The sequence below is a fragment of the Martes martes genome, assembly GCF_963455335.1.
Source record: "Martes martes genome assembly, chromosome: 1".
Taxonomy (NCBI): domain Eukaryota; kingdom Metazoa; phylum Chordata; class Mammalia; order Carnivora; family Mustelidae; genus Martes; species Martes martes.
The window spans coordinates 203,558,150-203,576,810 of NC_137888.1; the positions used below are offsets into that span (position 1 = coordinate 203,558,150).

An 18,661-nucleotide genomic window follows, 5' to 3' on the forward strand; every position below is an offset into this window, starting at 1 on the left:
TTCAGCCCCCACTGTGGGCTCCCAGTGAGAGCCTCACTTTGTCTATCTGTAAAATAGGGTCTTACCGACACCGCAGGGTTGGCGTCAGATGCAGCCAGATGATACTTGTAAGCGCTGAGCACGTGCTCCGGAGGTGGGGTGGGAATTTCCATAGAAATGCTACCAGGGGATTGTTTCCCGGTTTTTGTGTCGTTCTTAAAAACTAAGTTTTAAGAAGGATGCTCAGGTATACATTTGTTAATATGGTAGTGGGGGGAGATATTCAGTACTGTTAACTAAAATTCAGGGCACAAGTCCCGCGACCTTGTGCTCAAAGGGAGAGTAGGGCCTGAACTGAAGGAGGTAAGACAGGGCGGTGGGCTTGACCCAAATGCCCCAAATCTCCCAGCATGGCTAGCATGATACTTGCCCTTCCTCCTCCCCATGTCCTTCTCCTCATCCATCCCTCTCTTCAAATTTCATCTCTCCTTTGTTGCTGTTCTCCAGGTTTTTTTTCTACAACAGTCATTTGTTCAAGTTCAGTTTTTAGCTGAATATTTTGGAATCGCACCCTAAAATGTACTGGTTATGTTATGCCCCAATAATGGGTCCGTGATTAAAGGAGCGAGACTGATATAAAGCGAAGGTCAAGCAAAGCTTTATTTTGCGCCATGCATCAAGAATCTAACCGAACGTTCAGGGACGCACCTCTTACAGAGAGGGCGACCCTTCTCTGTTTCACAGACTAGCTTTTGAGGGCAAAGGCCATGCGGTCGGGCCTGGCCATGCACAGGTGACCAATGAGATTGTAACACACACAGGAAACTCCAGAGTGACGCTAGGTGACCAATCGAATTACAATTTACCCTAGTAGACATTTGAACCAGCCTATTACACCTTGATTAGGATTGGTGCCCAAAAGGCTCCCAAAGGGCAGGGCCCATACTCCTTGGTAACCAGGGAGACAGTATGCATCCCCCCACTGATCGGATGTCTCCACCTGGCCTAACCCACCCTTGTATCTGGGCTTTGTTACCAGGAGCTGGTTTCTGGGACTTGTTTTTAAGTGAATCCCCTGGGGGAAGGGGAGCAGGGACAGTTTAAGGGTTAAACAACAGGGTTTCGTTTAACCTCAATGAAAGCCTCTTGCTAAAATATAAATATATAAAAATATAAAATAGGTCCTTACAGTTACATGATTGACTAAGGGGATGAGGGATGGGAGTAGAGGAAAGGGATCTGGCCACACTTGGTCACTGCTGAATCCGAGTTGGGGCACACAGGGGTGTGCTTTTGGGGTATATTTGAAATTTTCTGTAACAAAATGGCAAAAAAACAATTTTACACTCAATGGGCCTGACAAGGAAAGATCACTCATATTAAGTGAGAAAAACAGAGTGACAAGACACGTCCCATACCCTGATCAACTGAGAAAAGACTGAAAGTTTTTGGAACCAAAAGCAAATAGTGATTTGTTTGTTTGTTTGGTTGGTTGGTTAAAGATTTTATTTATTTATTTGACAGAGATCACAAGTAGGCAGAGAGGCAGGCAGGGGTGGGGAAGCAGGTTCCCTGCTGAGCAGAGAGCCTGATGCGGGGCTGACCCCAGGACCCTTACTTAGATCATGACCTGAGCTGAAGGCAGAGGCTTAACCCATTGAGCCACCCAGATGCCCCACAAATAGCGATCTTCTCAAAGAGGGCAGGATGACAAGTTCTTGTTGTTCCAATTTTGCAGAATTAACATCACATTCTGGGTTAAAAATTAAAACAAAAACAAAAAAACCCACCCAGCTGTACAATGGCTGTGAAACACAAATGTATCTCAGAAGTTTGAGTTGGAGGGTAAAGTCAGGAAAAGTGAAGAAAATCTTTCTCTTTGGGGAGGCTGAAAACTCCAGGGAAGAACAGGAGGAAACCATCTCCATGCAGCACGCATATCCCCCTCTGAAAGCTGAACCAGAGAAGCACCCTGGGGAAATCCCTCCGGAATCTGCTCCGGAAGCAGCTGGAAGGCTTGTGATAGGGAGAAGCTGCCAAACCCCAAGGAGACAGATGACTCTTCTGGCAAGCAGAGGGAAGTCAGCAAATGCTTCACTCTCAGCTGGGAAACTTGATACCAAGTTAAAATTTGGAGCAAATAAACAAACCCAAAAGGTCCCCAGCAGGTTGAGAATAAAAGTGCCTGTAACCTGTATAACAAAGCATTCATAGCTTTAATATATAAAGAGTTATTAGAGATCAATAAGAAAAACATAAAACCTCCTGAAGAGAAAAGTAGGGAAAAGTCATGAACAGGCAATTCACTTAAACACACACACACACACACACACACACACACACACACACACAAAACAAAAGCACAAACATAACAATGGCCAATAAACATATTTTTAGGTTCAGTGCCACCATGAATGAAATTCAAACTAAACAATAAAATGTGTGCATGTGTCTCAAATTGACTTTTTTCTTTTATGAAACTGTCTAGTGTTTGGAAAGGATATGGAGAATATGCAAAAATGCTGTTGATGGGAGTGTAAGAAAGAGGCCAGCTTTTCTGGAGAGGAATGAAGTGGAGGTATGAGGGTTATAAAAGCCTTGAAATGGTGCATATGCTTGACTCCAAAATTCTGCTAGTAGACATTTACCCAATGGGAACAAGGACCGAGGTGGCCAAAGATTCAACTGCAGAATGTTCTGGGAGGAGGCAGTGGGCAGAGTGGCTGGACCTTGGTGCCAGAGCCTGGCTGTCCAGGGCGAGTTCCTCTCTGAGCCTCAGCTTCCTCATCTGTAAAATAGAAAGTATCATCAGGAGGCAAAAACATATCAAATGCTTGCCACAAAGTAAATGCTCTGGACATGGAAGCCTAGCAAAAGAAACTGAGCAGAAAATGACAAGCACACAGGAGATACGTGGGTCAAGGAGAAGACCAAAGTTTCACAGAAAAGAAGCTAAAATAGTTCTTAAACAATCTTAATCTGATCTCCAACAAGACATGCTTGTAAAAATGATGCCAAGACACCATTCTTCACTCAGAAGATCTGAGAAATCCTGAGTCAGCTGGTAGCCTGCGCTGCTGGGGAAATGGGCCACCTGCACATGGGTGAGGGGCACCAGGTGGGACCAACCTGGTAGAGAGTGCTCTGGAAACTGCTGTTAAAATGCCAAACACAACGGCTCAAAACTCTGAGATTTCACACTGGGGGATTCACACAGAGACCTGCACATTCCTGGAAAGTATGTACAAGGTCATTCCCTGTAGCACTAACAGTTAGTTGGAAGACTAGAAGCAAAATGGCCATCATTGGTTACATTCAGGTCAAATGGATTAAGGGGCCCGTTCACAATCCTTCATCCTCGCTCGTGAATCCCCAAATATTCTGACCCCAGAAGTCTTTTGAAAACGGTTTAATCTCCATTTATCCCCACACTTGTGTATACTCATCAGTTTGTCTACAGTGAGCGACTATGATCACTATGACTAGCCCAGATCGGCACTGTATGAGTGTATCAGTTAGCTATTGCTGTGTAACAAATGACCCCAAAAGTTAGCAACTAAAAACAACACACATTATCTCAGAGTTTCTGTGGGTGAAAAGTATGGGGGCACTCAGCTGGGTGGGTTCAAAAGCAACACTCAAGGGGACTGAGCTGTGAGCTGTTCCAGAATCCTGCACCCGCCCTGGGTTCTGAACATCCAGGTTACAGCTGTCCTGCCCACAGGTCTGCTTCTAGGTGGACCAGTTGTTTTCTGCCTCATCTCAGGGAAGTCCCCATGATGCATTTCCATCTCACAACTGGAGCTGAGGCTCCCTGCCCTGCCAGCAGCGTCAGCCTCAGCCCTACATGCATTTACTGCTCCAACAAAGAGTTCGCTGTAGGATCCTGCAGCAGGAGGCCAGGCTGCCCTGGCCCTGAGCCTGGCTCCCTATACCCATCACCTAGTACAGCCCTTGCTTGCAGTGGCCCCACAGCTCCCATCACCACAGTCTCCCCTCACAGTGTTGAGAACTGGTAGCTGCTGGGAGAGACTCCATGAGCTTGGCCAACCGGCTGGGTCAGGAGATAAGGTATATGTTGTTCCATCCAGGAATCCACACTTACAACCATCCCTCCCAACCCATGCCAAGCCCCTCTACTCCCCAACAATTCACTGGCATGACCCAAGAGCTTGTGAGGTCCTCACCTACTCCTGTCTGGTCCCATGGGGCCTCCGAGCAGCCATCCAGAGTGCAGGACACGTCACTGGCACCAAGGGCCTTTTTCAATTCTAAAGCGAGAGATAAGCCCTTGGACCCACCTGGGGATTCCATGCATTCCCTCAGAGAGGTCACAAGAGGGCAAAGGATGGGAGGAAACATCTCAACCAGGAATCTGAAACAAGTGGTTCAAATAAGCCTCTCTCCGTACCTGTGCCCACAGCAGACAAGGCTAGCCGATCCCCACCCCTTCACTGAGCCCCCTACCAGTCCCACCTGCCAACAGAGCATCCCACGCAGACATTACAAGTCAGTTAAGGATGGAATACCGCTACCTGTAAAACCTCTAGGTCAGAAACTTTCTGAGGTTACCTGTTTCTGGATTTCCATCCCCCACCCCCCGCTCCCAATTAGAGAATAGCTTTTCCTCCATTGAAAATGCCCCTTTCCAAAAGAAAAAGAAAAGCCCCTTTTCTAAGGGAACTTAGGGTTTTTTTGGTTTGGATGCCCAAGGACCAAAGACATCCTCACCTTTATTTCCTGATTCCCAGAAACCTGCTGTCTTTGGCTTTCTCCCAAGAAAGGGGAGAGCTACCTGATTCTCTCCTTTGCCTCTAGGACTGTGCCCTCAGCCTCCTCTTTTGCTTCCAGTCTGGTCACTGTTGCCCCCTGCTCACACACCCTCCATGGCTCCCCATTGCCTGCTCAATAAAGCCTAACCTCCTGTACCTGTTATTTCAAGCCCTGCACACCTGCCCTGGCAGCCTCCTCTCTTTCCGTTCTCCTTCATGCCCTCTGCATCAGCCACGTGGATGCCATGCCATTCCCTCAGTCTCAAATGGCTAATCCCAGCGCACGTTTCTGCAGTCTCAGGCACAGGCTCATGTACAAACTGATGAAGCAAGAAGGAGAAGAGAGGGTTCTGGAGCTGCTGCCCAGCCCAGAAGATCCAAGAACTCTGGGGGCTTCAATGTCAGCCCGGAAGGAACAGGGAGTTGCTGAATGAATAAATATAAATGTCTACCCCCAGTTTCTGAATTTTGCCTCCTTCCTCCCATCCTGAGAACTCCTACACACTCCTAAGAGCCTTGTTCCAATGCCCCTTTAGGGAACTTCCATCACTGCCCCTCAAAGACTCGCTCAGCCCTGTCCCCATCTGTCCCAGTCCTACCCTCCATCAAAGGGCTAGCATTGACAGGAAGTAAGAGGTGATAGGGAACGTGGTAGAGGCTGGTATACCCAGCCAGGGGTCACCAGGCTTCCTTGAGCCATAGAGGAATGGGGCTTACCTCCATCAATCCTCTGCAGCAGGAACCCCTGGACAATGTCTTTATAGATGCCCTTGACGGTCAGGGCCGGGCTACCCACAGCAAGGACGTCTCCTTCGAACTCAAGCAGCTCCTGGAACAGAGGTGGCTGAGGGGCTATTCTGGAGGGGAGGGCAGCAAATTTGACCCTGCTTAGCTGGGGGGGCCTTGGGATTAAATTTCCTCATTTCTAAAATGGACTTCTTGAGCCATATGCCCTCAGATTGTTGTGGGGATCAATGAAACAGCACATCACATCTTACTGAGCATAGGGCAGGCATCTCCGCTAGCCCTCCCACCCATCTTCCCTGGCAAGAGGATCTTGTCAGCCACTGAGGCAGACCCCTCCCTGATGCCCCTGTGTGACCAGGCCCCTGTGACCTTCTCTCTCACCCCCTTCCCACACCCTCACTCACCAAGCTCCAGCCATGCACGCCTCCTCACTATTCCTCCCACACACCAGACACTGGCTGACCTCAGGGTCTTTGCACCTGCTGTGCCTTCTGTCTGGACTATGCTTCCCCAGGACATGGCTCATGCCCTCAGTTCACTGCTTCTCAAGTGTCGTTCTCAGCGAGAGCCTCCCTGACCATCCGGCAAACCCCCCAACAGACACACATTCCCTCGTTGCCTCCCCACTTCCCTAAGGCCCATGTCACCTGCTGATATGCGATGCCTGGGTGCATGCACCCACCCACCCCCCCCAGCTCTCAAATGACAGATGCTGAGCACTCTCGTGGGAGAAGCAGAGGGCATTGTGGGAGCCCAAAGAGCCATACATTCCAACCACAGGGCTTAGGGAACAAGAGTCTCTTATTGTCACAGTGATTCTGAGGGAAAGAGCACTCTGCCCGCTTTACAGAAAGACAGAGACCCTTGGCTGTCCTCTAGGATGTGCGCATGCGTGCCCTCTTACTCACCACTGTGCAGCTCCCCTCCAGCTGGCGCAACACAAAGGGCAAGAAGATGGAGAGCAGCCACCCACGGGTAAAATTCCTCTGCACTGAGCCACTGTCTGACTGGAACTTCTGCCGGACATACACAGCAGCTGGTCCAGGGGCCATCGGAGTACCCAGGCCATGGGAGTAGCCATGCCCACCCAGTGGACCTCACCTTCAGCACACGCCCCCGGACTTTCTCCAGCTGCTGGGCAGCCTGGGAGCAGTCCAGGGCTGTGGTCAGACACTGGTCTGCCAGTTGTAGGAAGGTGGCCACGGCATCAGCCATAAGCTGCGAAAAGAGCATCTCATAAGCCCCCTGGGAACCCACGCTCTGGCCTCTTGGGCCCTGTGCCTACCCGGCTAACCCTTCTTGGCATCCAGACTAAGTTGATCTGCCGCTTTCCCCCAACTTCCTTTTTGTCTCAAGAAACAGCTTCTCCCTCCACTCAGGACCTGGGAGTCATGCAATCAGTGGGAACCTATGTGTAATCTAGCAGAAAGTGCCCTCCCCTCTGGAGGATGGTGCCAGGGTGCTCAGTCTGGGGAGCAGAGAGCTGGTCAGAGTTCCACCTCTTTAGCTGAGTGCTCTTGTGCAGTGTACAAATTGAACGACTGTACCAGGCAGTGCTTGGTCTTCTCAATCCTTGTCTCCTTCACCCACCAGGTCAATTAGCAGGTCCCATTCCCTTGGCCTACAAATGCACCCCACTTCTCTCCATCAATGGCACCCATTCTGGTTCACGCCTCCTTCTTGCCTCCTCTAATCCTGCCCCCAACAGCCCCTCTTCCCCACAGCAGGTAGGGCTTCCTAAATCTTGAATCTGGTCATGCCCCTCCCCTGCTTACACACCTGCTGGGGCTCCCCACTGCCCTCAGGACAGAGCCAGGACCCTTAGCCCCATATTCAAGTCCCTGACCCATCGGCCCACCCACCTTTTTGGCATATCTCCTACCTTTCTGCCCTCAGTTGAAACATACAACCCAATGTCTCCAAATGGCTTCATTTTCCTCAAATGCAGATAGACTCCCTCGCCTCCCAGTGCTGATCCACACTATTCCTTCTACCCAGGACACAGCCCATCCCCATTTTCTCCCCTGCTGCCTCAGTTCAGAAGTCCTCTCCTCCTGAAGGCCCTCCTAACACTGGAGATGAATTGCACACCTCCCCAGGGCTCCCACACACCCCATGTGTTCCCACCACAACTCTGCCCACCACATGGGAGCGCAGGGAGGGAGGCCAGGTCTGTTGGTCATCATGGTCTCCCCAGCACATTCTTGGCACCTGTTCAGTGGACGCGGCTGCCCCCGCCTCCTTCAGCCTCCCACTCCCCCCTCACCTGCTGGGCAAGATCCTGGGCCCCAAACATCAGGCTCCGTGTTCCAAAGAAGCCAAACGGCACCACCAGCTGCCTCAGGCGCCCCTGGCTTCTCTCAGCCTCACGGTAGCAGGTCTGCATCAGCTCTGGGTCCCATGGCATCTCCCCAAATGAGTAAACCTGGGCTCCACAGGCAAGTGAGAAAAATACCATCAGTCAATGGAAAAGCAAGGCCAAGGATCTCACAGCCAATTCATAGTAGGAGAAACGCAAATGAAAACACATCCCACCTCAGCCACCCAAAAAATGCATAATAAAAGTAACGGGTGTGGTGTGATGGACATAAAATGGTAAAACCTGAAAAAACGGATAACATGCAGTGCTGGCATGACTGAGAGGAAATAGGCACAGCCCTTGTCACGCCTATACCCACCACCTGATGCCCTCTCTGTGCTGGGGAGCTCTGCAGCTGCAGAAACGGAGTAATCCAATATGGTCTTTGCCCTCAAGGAGCTCACAGAGAAGTTGGGGGAAATAAACTATAGACAAACAACTACAGGGGTGTGTAAACCCATCTGTGAGGAGGGCTGCACAAATAGCTGCGGATGCAGAGAGGGAGCAGGGAAAGTTCCTGGAGGGGATGATTATGAAATGGAAGCTTAATGAGTTCAAGTTTTCCTGGCACTTAGTTGGTCTTCATTTAATATCAGAAAAACTGAGGTGACCTGCATAGAGCAGAATTCACTGGCTTAGGGGATGGGGTGGCCTCTGACAACAAAGGAATGGGGAAAGGAGGAATCCGAAGGTAGGTGACTCCAGACTTATGTTGCTAAAATGCTACTCTTGTCATTTTACTCCTCTCTCCAACCATGTTTTAAACTGTAGCCCCAATGACCATAGCATAGTGGTCTACAATAAGTAAAAAGCAGCCTACAACAAAGTTAAGAAAAGGTTTTCAAAAGAGGTTTTCAAACAGAAAGCGGAAAGAGTTCACACAACTCTTCTGTAAAGCCAATACACTGTCCATTGGATGAAAACACACACACACACACACACACACAGAGGAGCTCACCTCCTTGCGCAGCTGCGTGCCAGAGGAGCTCCCACGCAGATGGCGAGACAGGCGGTCCATGCCCTGAGCTAGGAGGGTCTGCACTGCCGAGAGCACGGCTTCCATGGTGCTCAGCAGCTTCTGCGTGACCAGGGACAGCTGTGTGTCCACCTTTCCGTGCAGGCACGACTCCAGGGGGCGCTGGACCTCGACTGGGAGTGGAGGACACTAGCCTGGGTCTCCTCCACAAAGTGCTCGGCAAAGGGCTTGGAGGCGGCCAGGCCTCAGCACAAGGAGGAGGACAAGAGCTCAGACTCAGAGCACCCTCTTCCACCATTTTATACAGGAGAAAACCGAGGCTTGGAGTATGGCAGCAGTCAGCGCAAAGTCCCCGGCCCAGAGGCAGAGCCCGGATTCCAAGCCAGTTCTCTTGGTTACTGAGCGGAGTGGGAACCTCCGCCATCTGACCGGGATATCCCGAGTCAGGTTGGCCACTGCCTGTGCCTCCACCAGTCTCCCGACTGGGTGTCTCTCGCTCCATCCCTAACCCAACGCCTTTCCACGCCCGGACCTCCCTCTTGACCCCGCCCTTCTCTCGCATCTCGGAGCCTCGGCCACTCCCAGACTCTCGCCGACACCTAGTCCCTTATGCTCACACTTTCTCCCACCCCTCCTCCCACCCCACCCTGCCCTGCTGGGTCTGGGGTCCGAATTCTCGGCCCCACCCCTTACACCCACTCTTACACCCACCCGGCTCCCCTTCCACCTCTCAGGCTCCCGGCCCCGCCCCTCCCTGCAAGTCCCTGCCCCCAGGCCTCACCCCGCAGTCTCCCCGCCAAGCGCTCCCGCTGCCGCAATATCTGGTCCACGTCGGGCCGGATGGTTTTCTCCAGGACCGCGAGGAGCTCGTCCTTTTCCGGTTGGAAGGCGCGGAGCCCAGCGGAGGCCTCGGCAAGGACGGCGGCGTGCACTGCGTCTAGGAGCTGCCCGGCCCGGCCGAGGGGACCCCACACGGGCCAGAGGCGCAGGAGGGAGCCGTGATGGGGCGGGGGTGCGAGAACAGAGAGACCGAGACGGAGACGCAGAGAGACGCGGGAAGAGTTTAGGGGACAGACGAGAGGAGGGGGAAGATGGGCCCCCGGGTCGGGCCCCCCATCCGCCTCCGCGACCCCCCCGCGTGTCCCAGCCCCGCCTCCGCGATCCCGCGCCTACCTCGGTCCAGGCCCAGGCACGGTTGCGCCTGGCCCCCCGCAGGCCGGGCAGGGTCTGGGCTCGCAGCGCCGGCAGCAGCTCCCGCATCAGCACCCCGGTCAGCACCTGCGGGAGAGGGGACCGTGAGCGCCGCGGCGGGCCTAGGGGCTCCCGGGGATGGCCTTGCTCGGCACTGACCTCAGCGTCCGAGCCCAGGGTCACGTCGTCGTCGCCAAAATGGCCTTGGTGCTGCCGATAGAGTCTTACGGCGTCCAGGAAGGCACGGGCGGCAGGGGCCTGACTTCGCTGCAGGACTGAGGGGGCAGCGCCTCAGGGCCAGCCCACTCCTCCTCTGCTCTCGCCTCAGCCTGGCTCCCCATCGCCCGGGAAGGAAGCCCTCCACCTCCTCACCGGGTCCCAGAACGCCCAAGGCTCATCACCTCCAGACCTTTGCTTGAGCAGTGCCATTTGCAGGGAACACGGTGCCCCAGGACCATCACCAGCCCAGGCTGCACCGCCATCCCCCACTACCCCTCCACAAAGGTACATTTGTGCACTCAACGACCTGCTCAACATATGTGTTGGTCCTGTTCCCTTCTTCACCCGGCTGGCCCCTTATCCTTGTCAGACCCCAGCCTTGACATCCCTTCCTCCCCTCCTCCGTGTAGCCCTCCCTGATCTCCCAGGCTAAGCTGCCGCAGGGCTGTGTCCCCATCGCAGCCCTGGTTGCTTGTAACTGCCTGTTGTTGCTCTTCTGTCTCTCCCCCCACAATCCATTTCATAAGGAAACTAGAAGCTTCGAGGTGACCCCATAGCCAGCAGGGGCAGAGCTCCTGATGGATTGCTGCCTGGCCTTTCCCAGGACCCACCTGTGCCACGAAGCCGGATGCCACCCTGGAGGGCTAGCCTCCAGGCTCGCTGTGCTTCTCCCGTGGCTGCAGAGAAACACAGATGCCGGCGGAAGGGGTGCTGGAGGAACAGGGGGAAGTTCACTGGCATTTCCAGGAGGGGGTCAGATTCTTCCTGTGTATGCTCTCCTGCAAGTGGGCAGAGGAGATTGTCTTCATTCATGCATTCACTCTACAATCATTCATTCACTAGAAGAAAACACCCATGACGGGCTGAGAGGAGCCACGGGTTTGTGCAGTTGCTCAGTAAGGATGAGCCATGCCATCATAACTGCACTCTCCTTATTCTTGCTCAGTCCCAGGCGGAGGCAGGCCCACGACAGACATCAGCAATCCATCTCAGCATTGTTTCCCAGCCTCAGTATCCTCCTTAACCCAGAGGCCTGGGCAACCACCGCTAATTGAGCTGAGCTGGCATGTGATTTGAGCCCGGCTTGCCCCTGGGTCTCAGCCAGGTCCAGATTCAAACCTGGCCAAATCATTTGCTCGCTCTATGTGTAGGGTGCAGTTTCTGTCTGAAACTTGGGTTTCTTGCCTGTAAAATGGGCTTAAAAGTGATACCAATGAGATATTGAGAGGACTGTGGGGGGCAAAATGAGTGAATTTCTTTTTGGTTACTTAATTTGGGGTGTCCTAAATCTTCAGTGTTTGGTTCTGATATCCAGGGTGATACATGGGACCACAGTAAGATGGAATAATCCAGAAGGTATAAATCCCTGGTCACCCCAGCCCTTCAACTTTAGCCCACCCACCAGTGCCCATCTCCCCACATGCTCATCTCCCCACATGCTCACTGACACTAGGTTTTACCGTTTTACCTTTGCTACTTGGATTCTTGTCCAATGTTCTAAGTCTCCTTCTCTCTCTGATGAGAGTGGATATTTTGCTTGCTAGAGCTGGGGTGTTCAGCCAAAGACAATGCTGCCTCAAGGGGACACCTGATAATGTCTGGAGATATCTTTGATTGTCATACCTCTCATGGTGGGGGGAGGGGAATGCTACTGGCATCAAGTGGGTGGAGTCCAGGGATGCTGTTCAACATGGTACAATGCACAGGGTGCCCCCCCCCCGCAAAGAATGATTTGGCCCCAACTGTCAACAATTCTAAGGTAAAGAAATCTGCCTTGAGGACCCAGGAAACTTACCTGAAGAGACTGGGCAGAGAGTGTCCAATAGGTGGAGATATTCATGCTGGGAAGTCAGGACGGTATACCCTGTCAAGGTTGTGGAACCCAGGGGATGGCCCCCATTTTCATATTCCTATGAAAGGCATCCAGAGAACCAGCTTGGGACAGGTCCTAACTGTGCCTTCCACGTCCCAACTGTGGGATCAGGAGAAGGCTTAGGGTTAGCTAGGGAAGTCCTCCACACCCTCTCCCTCCCTCTCCGTAGTCAAGCACCAGCACCCACTGTGTGCTAGGCTAGTCCCAAATATTGTATGAGGATTATCTCATTGACTCCTCACAGCCCCATGTGGCCTAGACCACCATCATCCCATTTCACAGAGGTGGAAACTGAGTCCCAGGGGCACAAGTGACTTGAATTCCCCAGCAGATGTGATGCACAAAGGACTCTCCCAGTTTCAACCTCAGCTCTGCTGATGACCATGAGTAAATCCCTATTCCTGGCCTGGACCTCAGTTTACCTCCCCGGCCCAGCAAGAGATGGCCACCCCTCCCAGGCCAATCTCACAGGGACCCTCAATTCATACTAGGTGACTGAAGAAAGGAAAGGGGACCACATTGGGAGCTGCTAAGGGGAGTGGGATAGTGAGGCTAGAATGAAAGGGACAAGGGCCACTTGCTTACCTCCCTGTGGCTGAACCACTCCAGGCGACCGTCCCCACGCAGGACACAGAAGATCGGCTGCCACCGAGGCGGATGGCCCCCAAGCTGGGTCAGAGGCCCTCGGTGCTCACGGACTCGGGGAAGCTTCTGCAGGAGGAGGGACCAGTGGATGTCGGGGGCCCAGATCAGTGTCCCCACATCCAGATCACCTAGAAAACACCCTCCACCCATCCCAGGCGCCACCAAGTACAGGACTCGGGCACTGATGTTATCGCACCGCTCTTCTTCCTCACGTGCTAAGACCATGCACTTGTTTGGGACACTTCCAAATACAAACTGACTTCATTCCCTCCCACAGCCCTGGGAGGCAGACGCTTTGTCATCCCCTCATCACTCGGAAGCAGGCCACTCCCCACTTGAGCCTCGGATGAGACCCCAGCCCCTGGCCAACATCTTTTTTTTTTTTTTTTATTTGACAGGGAGAGAGATCACAAGTAGGCAGAGAGGCAGGCGGGGGTGGGGGAAGCAGGCTCCCTGCTGAGCAGAGAGCCCTATGTGGGGTTTGATCCTAGGACCCTGAGATCATGACCTGAGCTGAAGGCAGAGGCTTAACCCACTGAGCCACCCAGGCGCCCCCCACCCGCCAACATCTTGATTGCAGCCTGTGAGAGACCCTAAAAGAAAGAACTCAGGAGGCTGTCTAGATTCCTGACCCACAGCAACTGTAAGATAACACACGTGGGTTGTTTCCAGCCGCTGACAATGTGACATGTTGTTATGTGGCATTAGCTAATTAATACAAGAGGGATTGCTGGGTCACGGAGCAGGTGTAGTTGGCCTTCGTGTGAGACAGCAAGTCCTCTGTCCACAGACCCCTCCCTTGGGCAGGGTGGGACATCACTTTGTTTTTATTATCTTTGTTGCTCTTCTCACTACCTGGTCACCTGAATTGCGTGTGTTTTGTTTCATCACTGGGTCCCAGAGCAAGGCCCAGGGCACAGATGGTGCCCAATAAATATTCAATGAATAAATTAACTGCATTTGTGATATTTTCATTCTTTGATGGGGTGGTAGAAACTCAGGTGTTTGTTGAATGGTTCTCCAAACTTTCTTAGAGGTCTGAGATTTTTCATAATAATGTCATTAAAACATTGTTATAGAGGGGTGCCTGGGTGGCTCAGCCTGTTAAGCATCTGCTTTTGGCTCAGATCATGATCCCAGGGTCCTGGGATCGAGCCCCACATCAGGCTCTCTGCTGGGCAGAGAGCCTGCTTCTTCCCACTTGTTTTCTCTCTCTTTCTCTCCCTCCCCCTCTCTCGCCATCTCTCCCTCTCTTTCTCAAATAAAAAAAATTTAAAAACTTAAAAAAAAATCCTTAAAAAATTGTTATAGAAATGATGTATAAAATAAGTGTATTATAAAATGTTCAAACTGAAGCAAGGGGAAATCCCCCCACACTGCTTGAACCCCAGTGTCAGTGGTTCCCTGGGCCCGGTGGCCAGAACCTACAGGTGGCAAGAGGTGCAGGTGGGGATGACACCTGGAGTCCTGTGATGCCCCAAGCAGGACAGGGAGAGCCCCAGGTGAGAGAAGGCTCTGTGTCCACAGGGCTGGGGAGCCTCCAGCCCAGGGTGGGTGCAACTGGGTAAAAGGCATCTGAGAAAGATGGGAAAACTCAGAGCCCTTGATTAGGGCAGGGACCCAATAACTAGCATGGACTCCAGGTTCAAATCACGCCTCGCCTCTTCCTGACAGGGTGACCTCAGGCAGGTCACCTCACCTCTCTGTGCCTCAGTTTCTTCTCTGGTTGAAGACTCATTTCACAGGCTGGCAAGGACTGGGGGAGTGGTACAGGGCATGTGGAGCCACCCGTTGGCTCAGGAGACATCTGGAGCTGGACTGGGCAGCTCCGCAGTCTTTTTTTTTTTTTTTTTTTAGATTTATTTTATTTGACAGAGAGATCACAAGTGGGCAGAGAGGCAGGCAGAGAGAGAGAAGCAGAAGCAGGCTCCTTGCTGAGCAGAGAGCCCGACGCAGGGCTCGATCCCAGGACCCTGAGATCATGACCCAAGCCGAAGGCAGAGGCTCAACCCACTGAGCCACCCAGGCGTCCCTCCACAGTCTTAAGTTCCATTGGCAAACTCTTCTTGACCTCCTCTTATGCGCAGTCATCATGTGGGCACAAGGGATATGGCCCCCGCCCTCACAGGGCAGACGAGGGAGGGAGGCAGATGTGTGACCCAAGGCTTCCCTGGAAAACATCAGGATGGGGATCCCAGAGGAAGCACCCAACCCAGGAAGGGGCTGTGGTGATCGAGGAAGGCTTCTTGGAAGAAGCGTGGCTGGAGCAGGAGGAACACCAGGAAGAGTGCCCTGGGCAGAGGGTACCATGTGTGCAAAGGCTTGAGGGTCCAACAGGCGGGCAGGCTTCACGCCCCATCGACAAGGCAAGCCTTTTCCACCTTGAGAGCTTTTGCATGGACTATGCCGCCTGCCTCGAATTCCCTTCCCACTCTGGCTTCCAGATCTGGTTCCTTCTCATCCTTTACATCTCAGCTCAGAGAAGCCCTCCCTGCACCCCAACTCCCCGCCCCTCCACACTGCCTTTCATCTTGTCTTCAGAGCACCTATCAGAAGTCCTCCTGTACCATGACATGCTAACTTGTTTGCTCATTTCTCCCCCAGTCAGACTGTGAACCTTGGGGGGGGGGTCAGTGCAAAGCAGGATCCTTCCTCCACCAATGCTGTGCACCCCCCCCCATATATCTAGCCCAGGGCACGGTCTGCTGTAGGTGCCCAGTGAATGTTTGTTCAAAGAATGAATTTTTAACAGTCTCCCTAAGTCTTGGTGTCTCCTATAGGGTAAAGGTGGAAGGAAGGAGGGCCCGCAACTGAACCAAAGCCCCCCCAACTCCCGCCTCCCTCCCTTAGCAACACCTCCCTTTGCGGCACCCACTTTACTGCGCATCAGCTGACATCCGGCTGGCTCCCTGGGCCCCAGCTCACGGGAGATCTGTCGCAGGACAGAGGCTGCCAGCTGCTCCCGGTAGCAGGGCAGGAAGTTCCTCAGCAGGGTGTCCACCTGGCCTGCAGTGACAAGGGCACGGTAAGGTGATAGAATCAGACCCCCAAAGACCTGCCTGGGGAGGGCAGAACAGGCAGAGAAGCCACTGGTGAGCTCCTGCCCTTGCCCCAAAGCTGCCCAACAAGATGTGCTCCAGATTCCACTCACCATCCACAGACTGCATGTAGCCACGTGGGGGTCAGGGGCGGGGGAATTGAGTGACTCAGGCTTAATTTATAACTGATGCACAATAAACTTTAATTACATAAAGCATATGCTCTGATGAAATTTGACACCTTTACACACCCTAGAAACCATCACCACGATCGAGATAATGAACAGATCCATTCCACCCCAGTTTCCTCTGGCCCTTCTTTCCCTGGGGAGAGTTTCTGAATATTTTTAAAGCCTCACCCCAGCACCAGGGAACTTTCTGCATCTTGATCTAGGAAGTGATCGCACAAGTGTTAAAGTCCTTCAAGCTCTTCCCCTAAGATGTGTGCACTTGGCTGTATGTAAAACAAATCCATATCTGCTGCCTGGAATGTGGACCTAATGGCTGGAGCTTCAGCAGTCATTATGTGCTATGAGATGGCCTTAGGCACAGAAGCCATGAGTGGTAGAACCATGATGTGGAAGGAGTTCAGGAGTCTAACTTATATGAGGCTGCCTGCCACTGTACTTTTCTATAGGCGAGAGAAGTAAATCTTTTTTTTTTTTTTTTTTTTTTTTAATTTTAATAAACATATAATGTATTTTTATCCCCAGGGGTACAGGTCTGTGAATCGTCTGGTTTACACATTTCACAGCACTCATCATAGCACATACCCTCCCCAATGTCCATTTCCCCACCACCCTCTCCCATCCCCCTTCCCCCCCGCAACCCTCAGTCTGTTTCTTGAGATTGAGTCTTTTATGGTTTGTCTGAGAAGTAAATCTTTATCTTGTTTCAGCCACTATAGGAAAAAAACAAAAACAACCAACATAGCAAAGAGCAACTTACTGAATCCTTACAATGGTTCCATGAGATAGACATTGTTGCTATCTCTGCTTTACAAATAAGAGAATGAGACCTAGAGAGATGAAGTCATTCACCCAAGGTCACACAGCGAGTGAGGGCAGGGCTATGGTGTGAACTTACATGGTCTGAGTCCTTGCAAGACACACCACATGCCTGTGCACATGCTGTTCCCCCTACCTGGGATGCTCTTCCCACATCTCCTACCAACGAACTCCATCACAACCCTCCAGCCCTGGCTTGACCCTCAGCTCCTCAGTGGGCAGTTACCCACCCCTTCTTCTTGCCCCAGCCTTGGAGAACCTATGGGTTTTCCCACAATGCTTATCAGTCAACTGCCATTCTTGTAATTGTAACTTGATCCTCTTTCCTGGTCTAGGTCATGAACCCAGGAGGGGCGAAACCATTCTTAACCCCACTGTGTCCTCACCACCCAGCACACTGTAGGTGCTCAAGCATGTGAGGGCACCAGCCACTCTTAGTCTTGAATCGGAATCTGAGCCTGTTTCCCTCTGCTGGTCCCTGTCCACCTAGTAAAACCATCCCAGGAGATCTGGCTGAGCCACCTCTCACCTGGTCCCTTGTCCTCATCCTGAATAAGGTTACCAGATTTACCAAATAAAAATATAGGTCATTGGGGTGCCTGGGTGGCTCAGTGGGTTAAGCCTCTGCCTTCAGCTCAGGTCATGATCTCGGGGTCCTGGGATTGAGCCCCACATCGGGCTCCCTGCTTGGCATGGACCCTGCTTCCCCCAGCCCTGTCCGCCTCTCTGCCTACTTGTGATCTCTGTCAAATAAATAAATAAAATCTTTAAAAAATATATAGGTCGTCAATTAAATTTGAATTCCAGATAAATTAGGTATCATTCTTTAGCATAAGTATGCTCCCATGCAAAATTTGGGACATACTTATACAAAACAAAAATACTCATCCCATATCTGGAATTTACATAAGTAGGGCAACCTTAGCCCTGACCCCCACCCACCCCACTCCCACCCTACCCCATTCCGGCTCACCCCTCAAGTGCTGCTGCTGCCGCTTGTCCAGGGGGCTCGAGGGCCGCCCACCCATCCTGCTGCCGTTTCTAGGTTCTCCCTCGGGAGCAAAGCCGACACTCCCTCCCCTCCCACAACCCCCAGGTTTCTGGGTTCAGGGGTACCCTGGGAGCAGGGCAGCCAGTGAGGGGCTTGGATGCTGCTGAGACCAGCTGCCTGGGAAGCCAGAGCATGGCCACTGTGTGAAATGTGTCGGGGGTGGGAGGGAATCCCCGCCCTACCCCTACCCTGCCCCACCCTGCACCTGTGTCCTCCTGGTTCCCCTGGGGCCAAGGCCTTCCGAACTGCTGGTTTCTGCAGGAGCTGCTGGGGCAGCCCCAGGGGTGGGTTGGGGGTACGGAAGCCTAGAATCCTAGCTTTGGAGGAGGGATGCAGGGCCCACACCAGGCAGGACAAACAGCAGTTGTCAGGTGTGTGGGGCAGGGAAGGAGGGTGGGCAGGGAAAGGGTGTCTAAATCCTGGTGCCCACTTCCATTGTGCCTCCCCCCAGTGGGTGATGCTGGGTTCTGAGAGGACCCAGCACTGACCCAGCAGTCCCCAGCAACCCCAGACTGGGGAGGCAGAGCTGGACAGACACCCCCGGTTCCTGGGATCTGTGCTGGGGCTAGGGAAGAGCGTGGGCGGCTGTTGGTGTACCATGGACTGGTGCAATGCGTCCCTTGTGTTCCTGTCTCGTCAGCCTGTCCTCCACCAATGCACATAGCACTGGACTGGGTCAGGCTAGTTGGACCTCCCTACCCCTTCATCTGTTTTTCCAGCACCTGGCAGAGAGCAGCCCTCAGTCTGGCGAAGGGAGGGAGGGAAGGAGCAGAATCTGTGCTCCAGGCTGAAAATATGATCAAA

The 18,661-nt window shown here is 52.7% G+C and overlaps 1 protein-coding gene across 1 annotated transcript; it reads right to left on the bottom strand.

The window, feature by feature from the left end:
- Positions 1–1,475: 1,475 nt before the first annotated feature.
- Positions 1,476–17,834, bottom strand: NIBAN3 (niban apoptosis regulator 3; the record flags this gene model as incomplete). The annotated part of the gene is made up of 15 exons (XM_080815724.1): positions 1,476–2,767; positions 4,167–4,250; positions 5,469–5,580; positions 6,407–6,514; positions 6,600–6,716; positions 7,765–7,923; positions 8,816–9,006; positions 9,615–9,777; positions 10,007–10,111; positions 10,184–10,299; positions 10,855–11,022; positions 12,039–12,153; positions 12,702–12,827; positions 15,637–15,767; positions 17,780–17,834. 15 exons carry the CDS (start codon positions 17,832–17,834, stop codon positions 2,661–2,663), a joined length of 1,857 nt encoding a protein of 618 aa, XP_080671850.1. The 3' UTR covers positions 1,476–2,660.
- Positions 17,835–18,661: the final 827 nt, after the last annotated feature.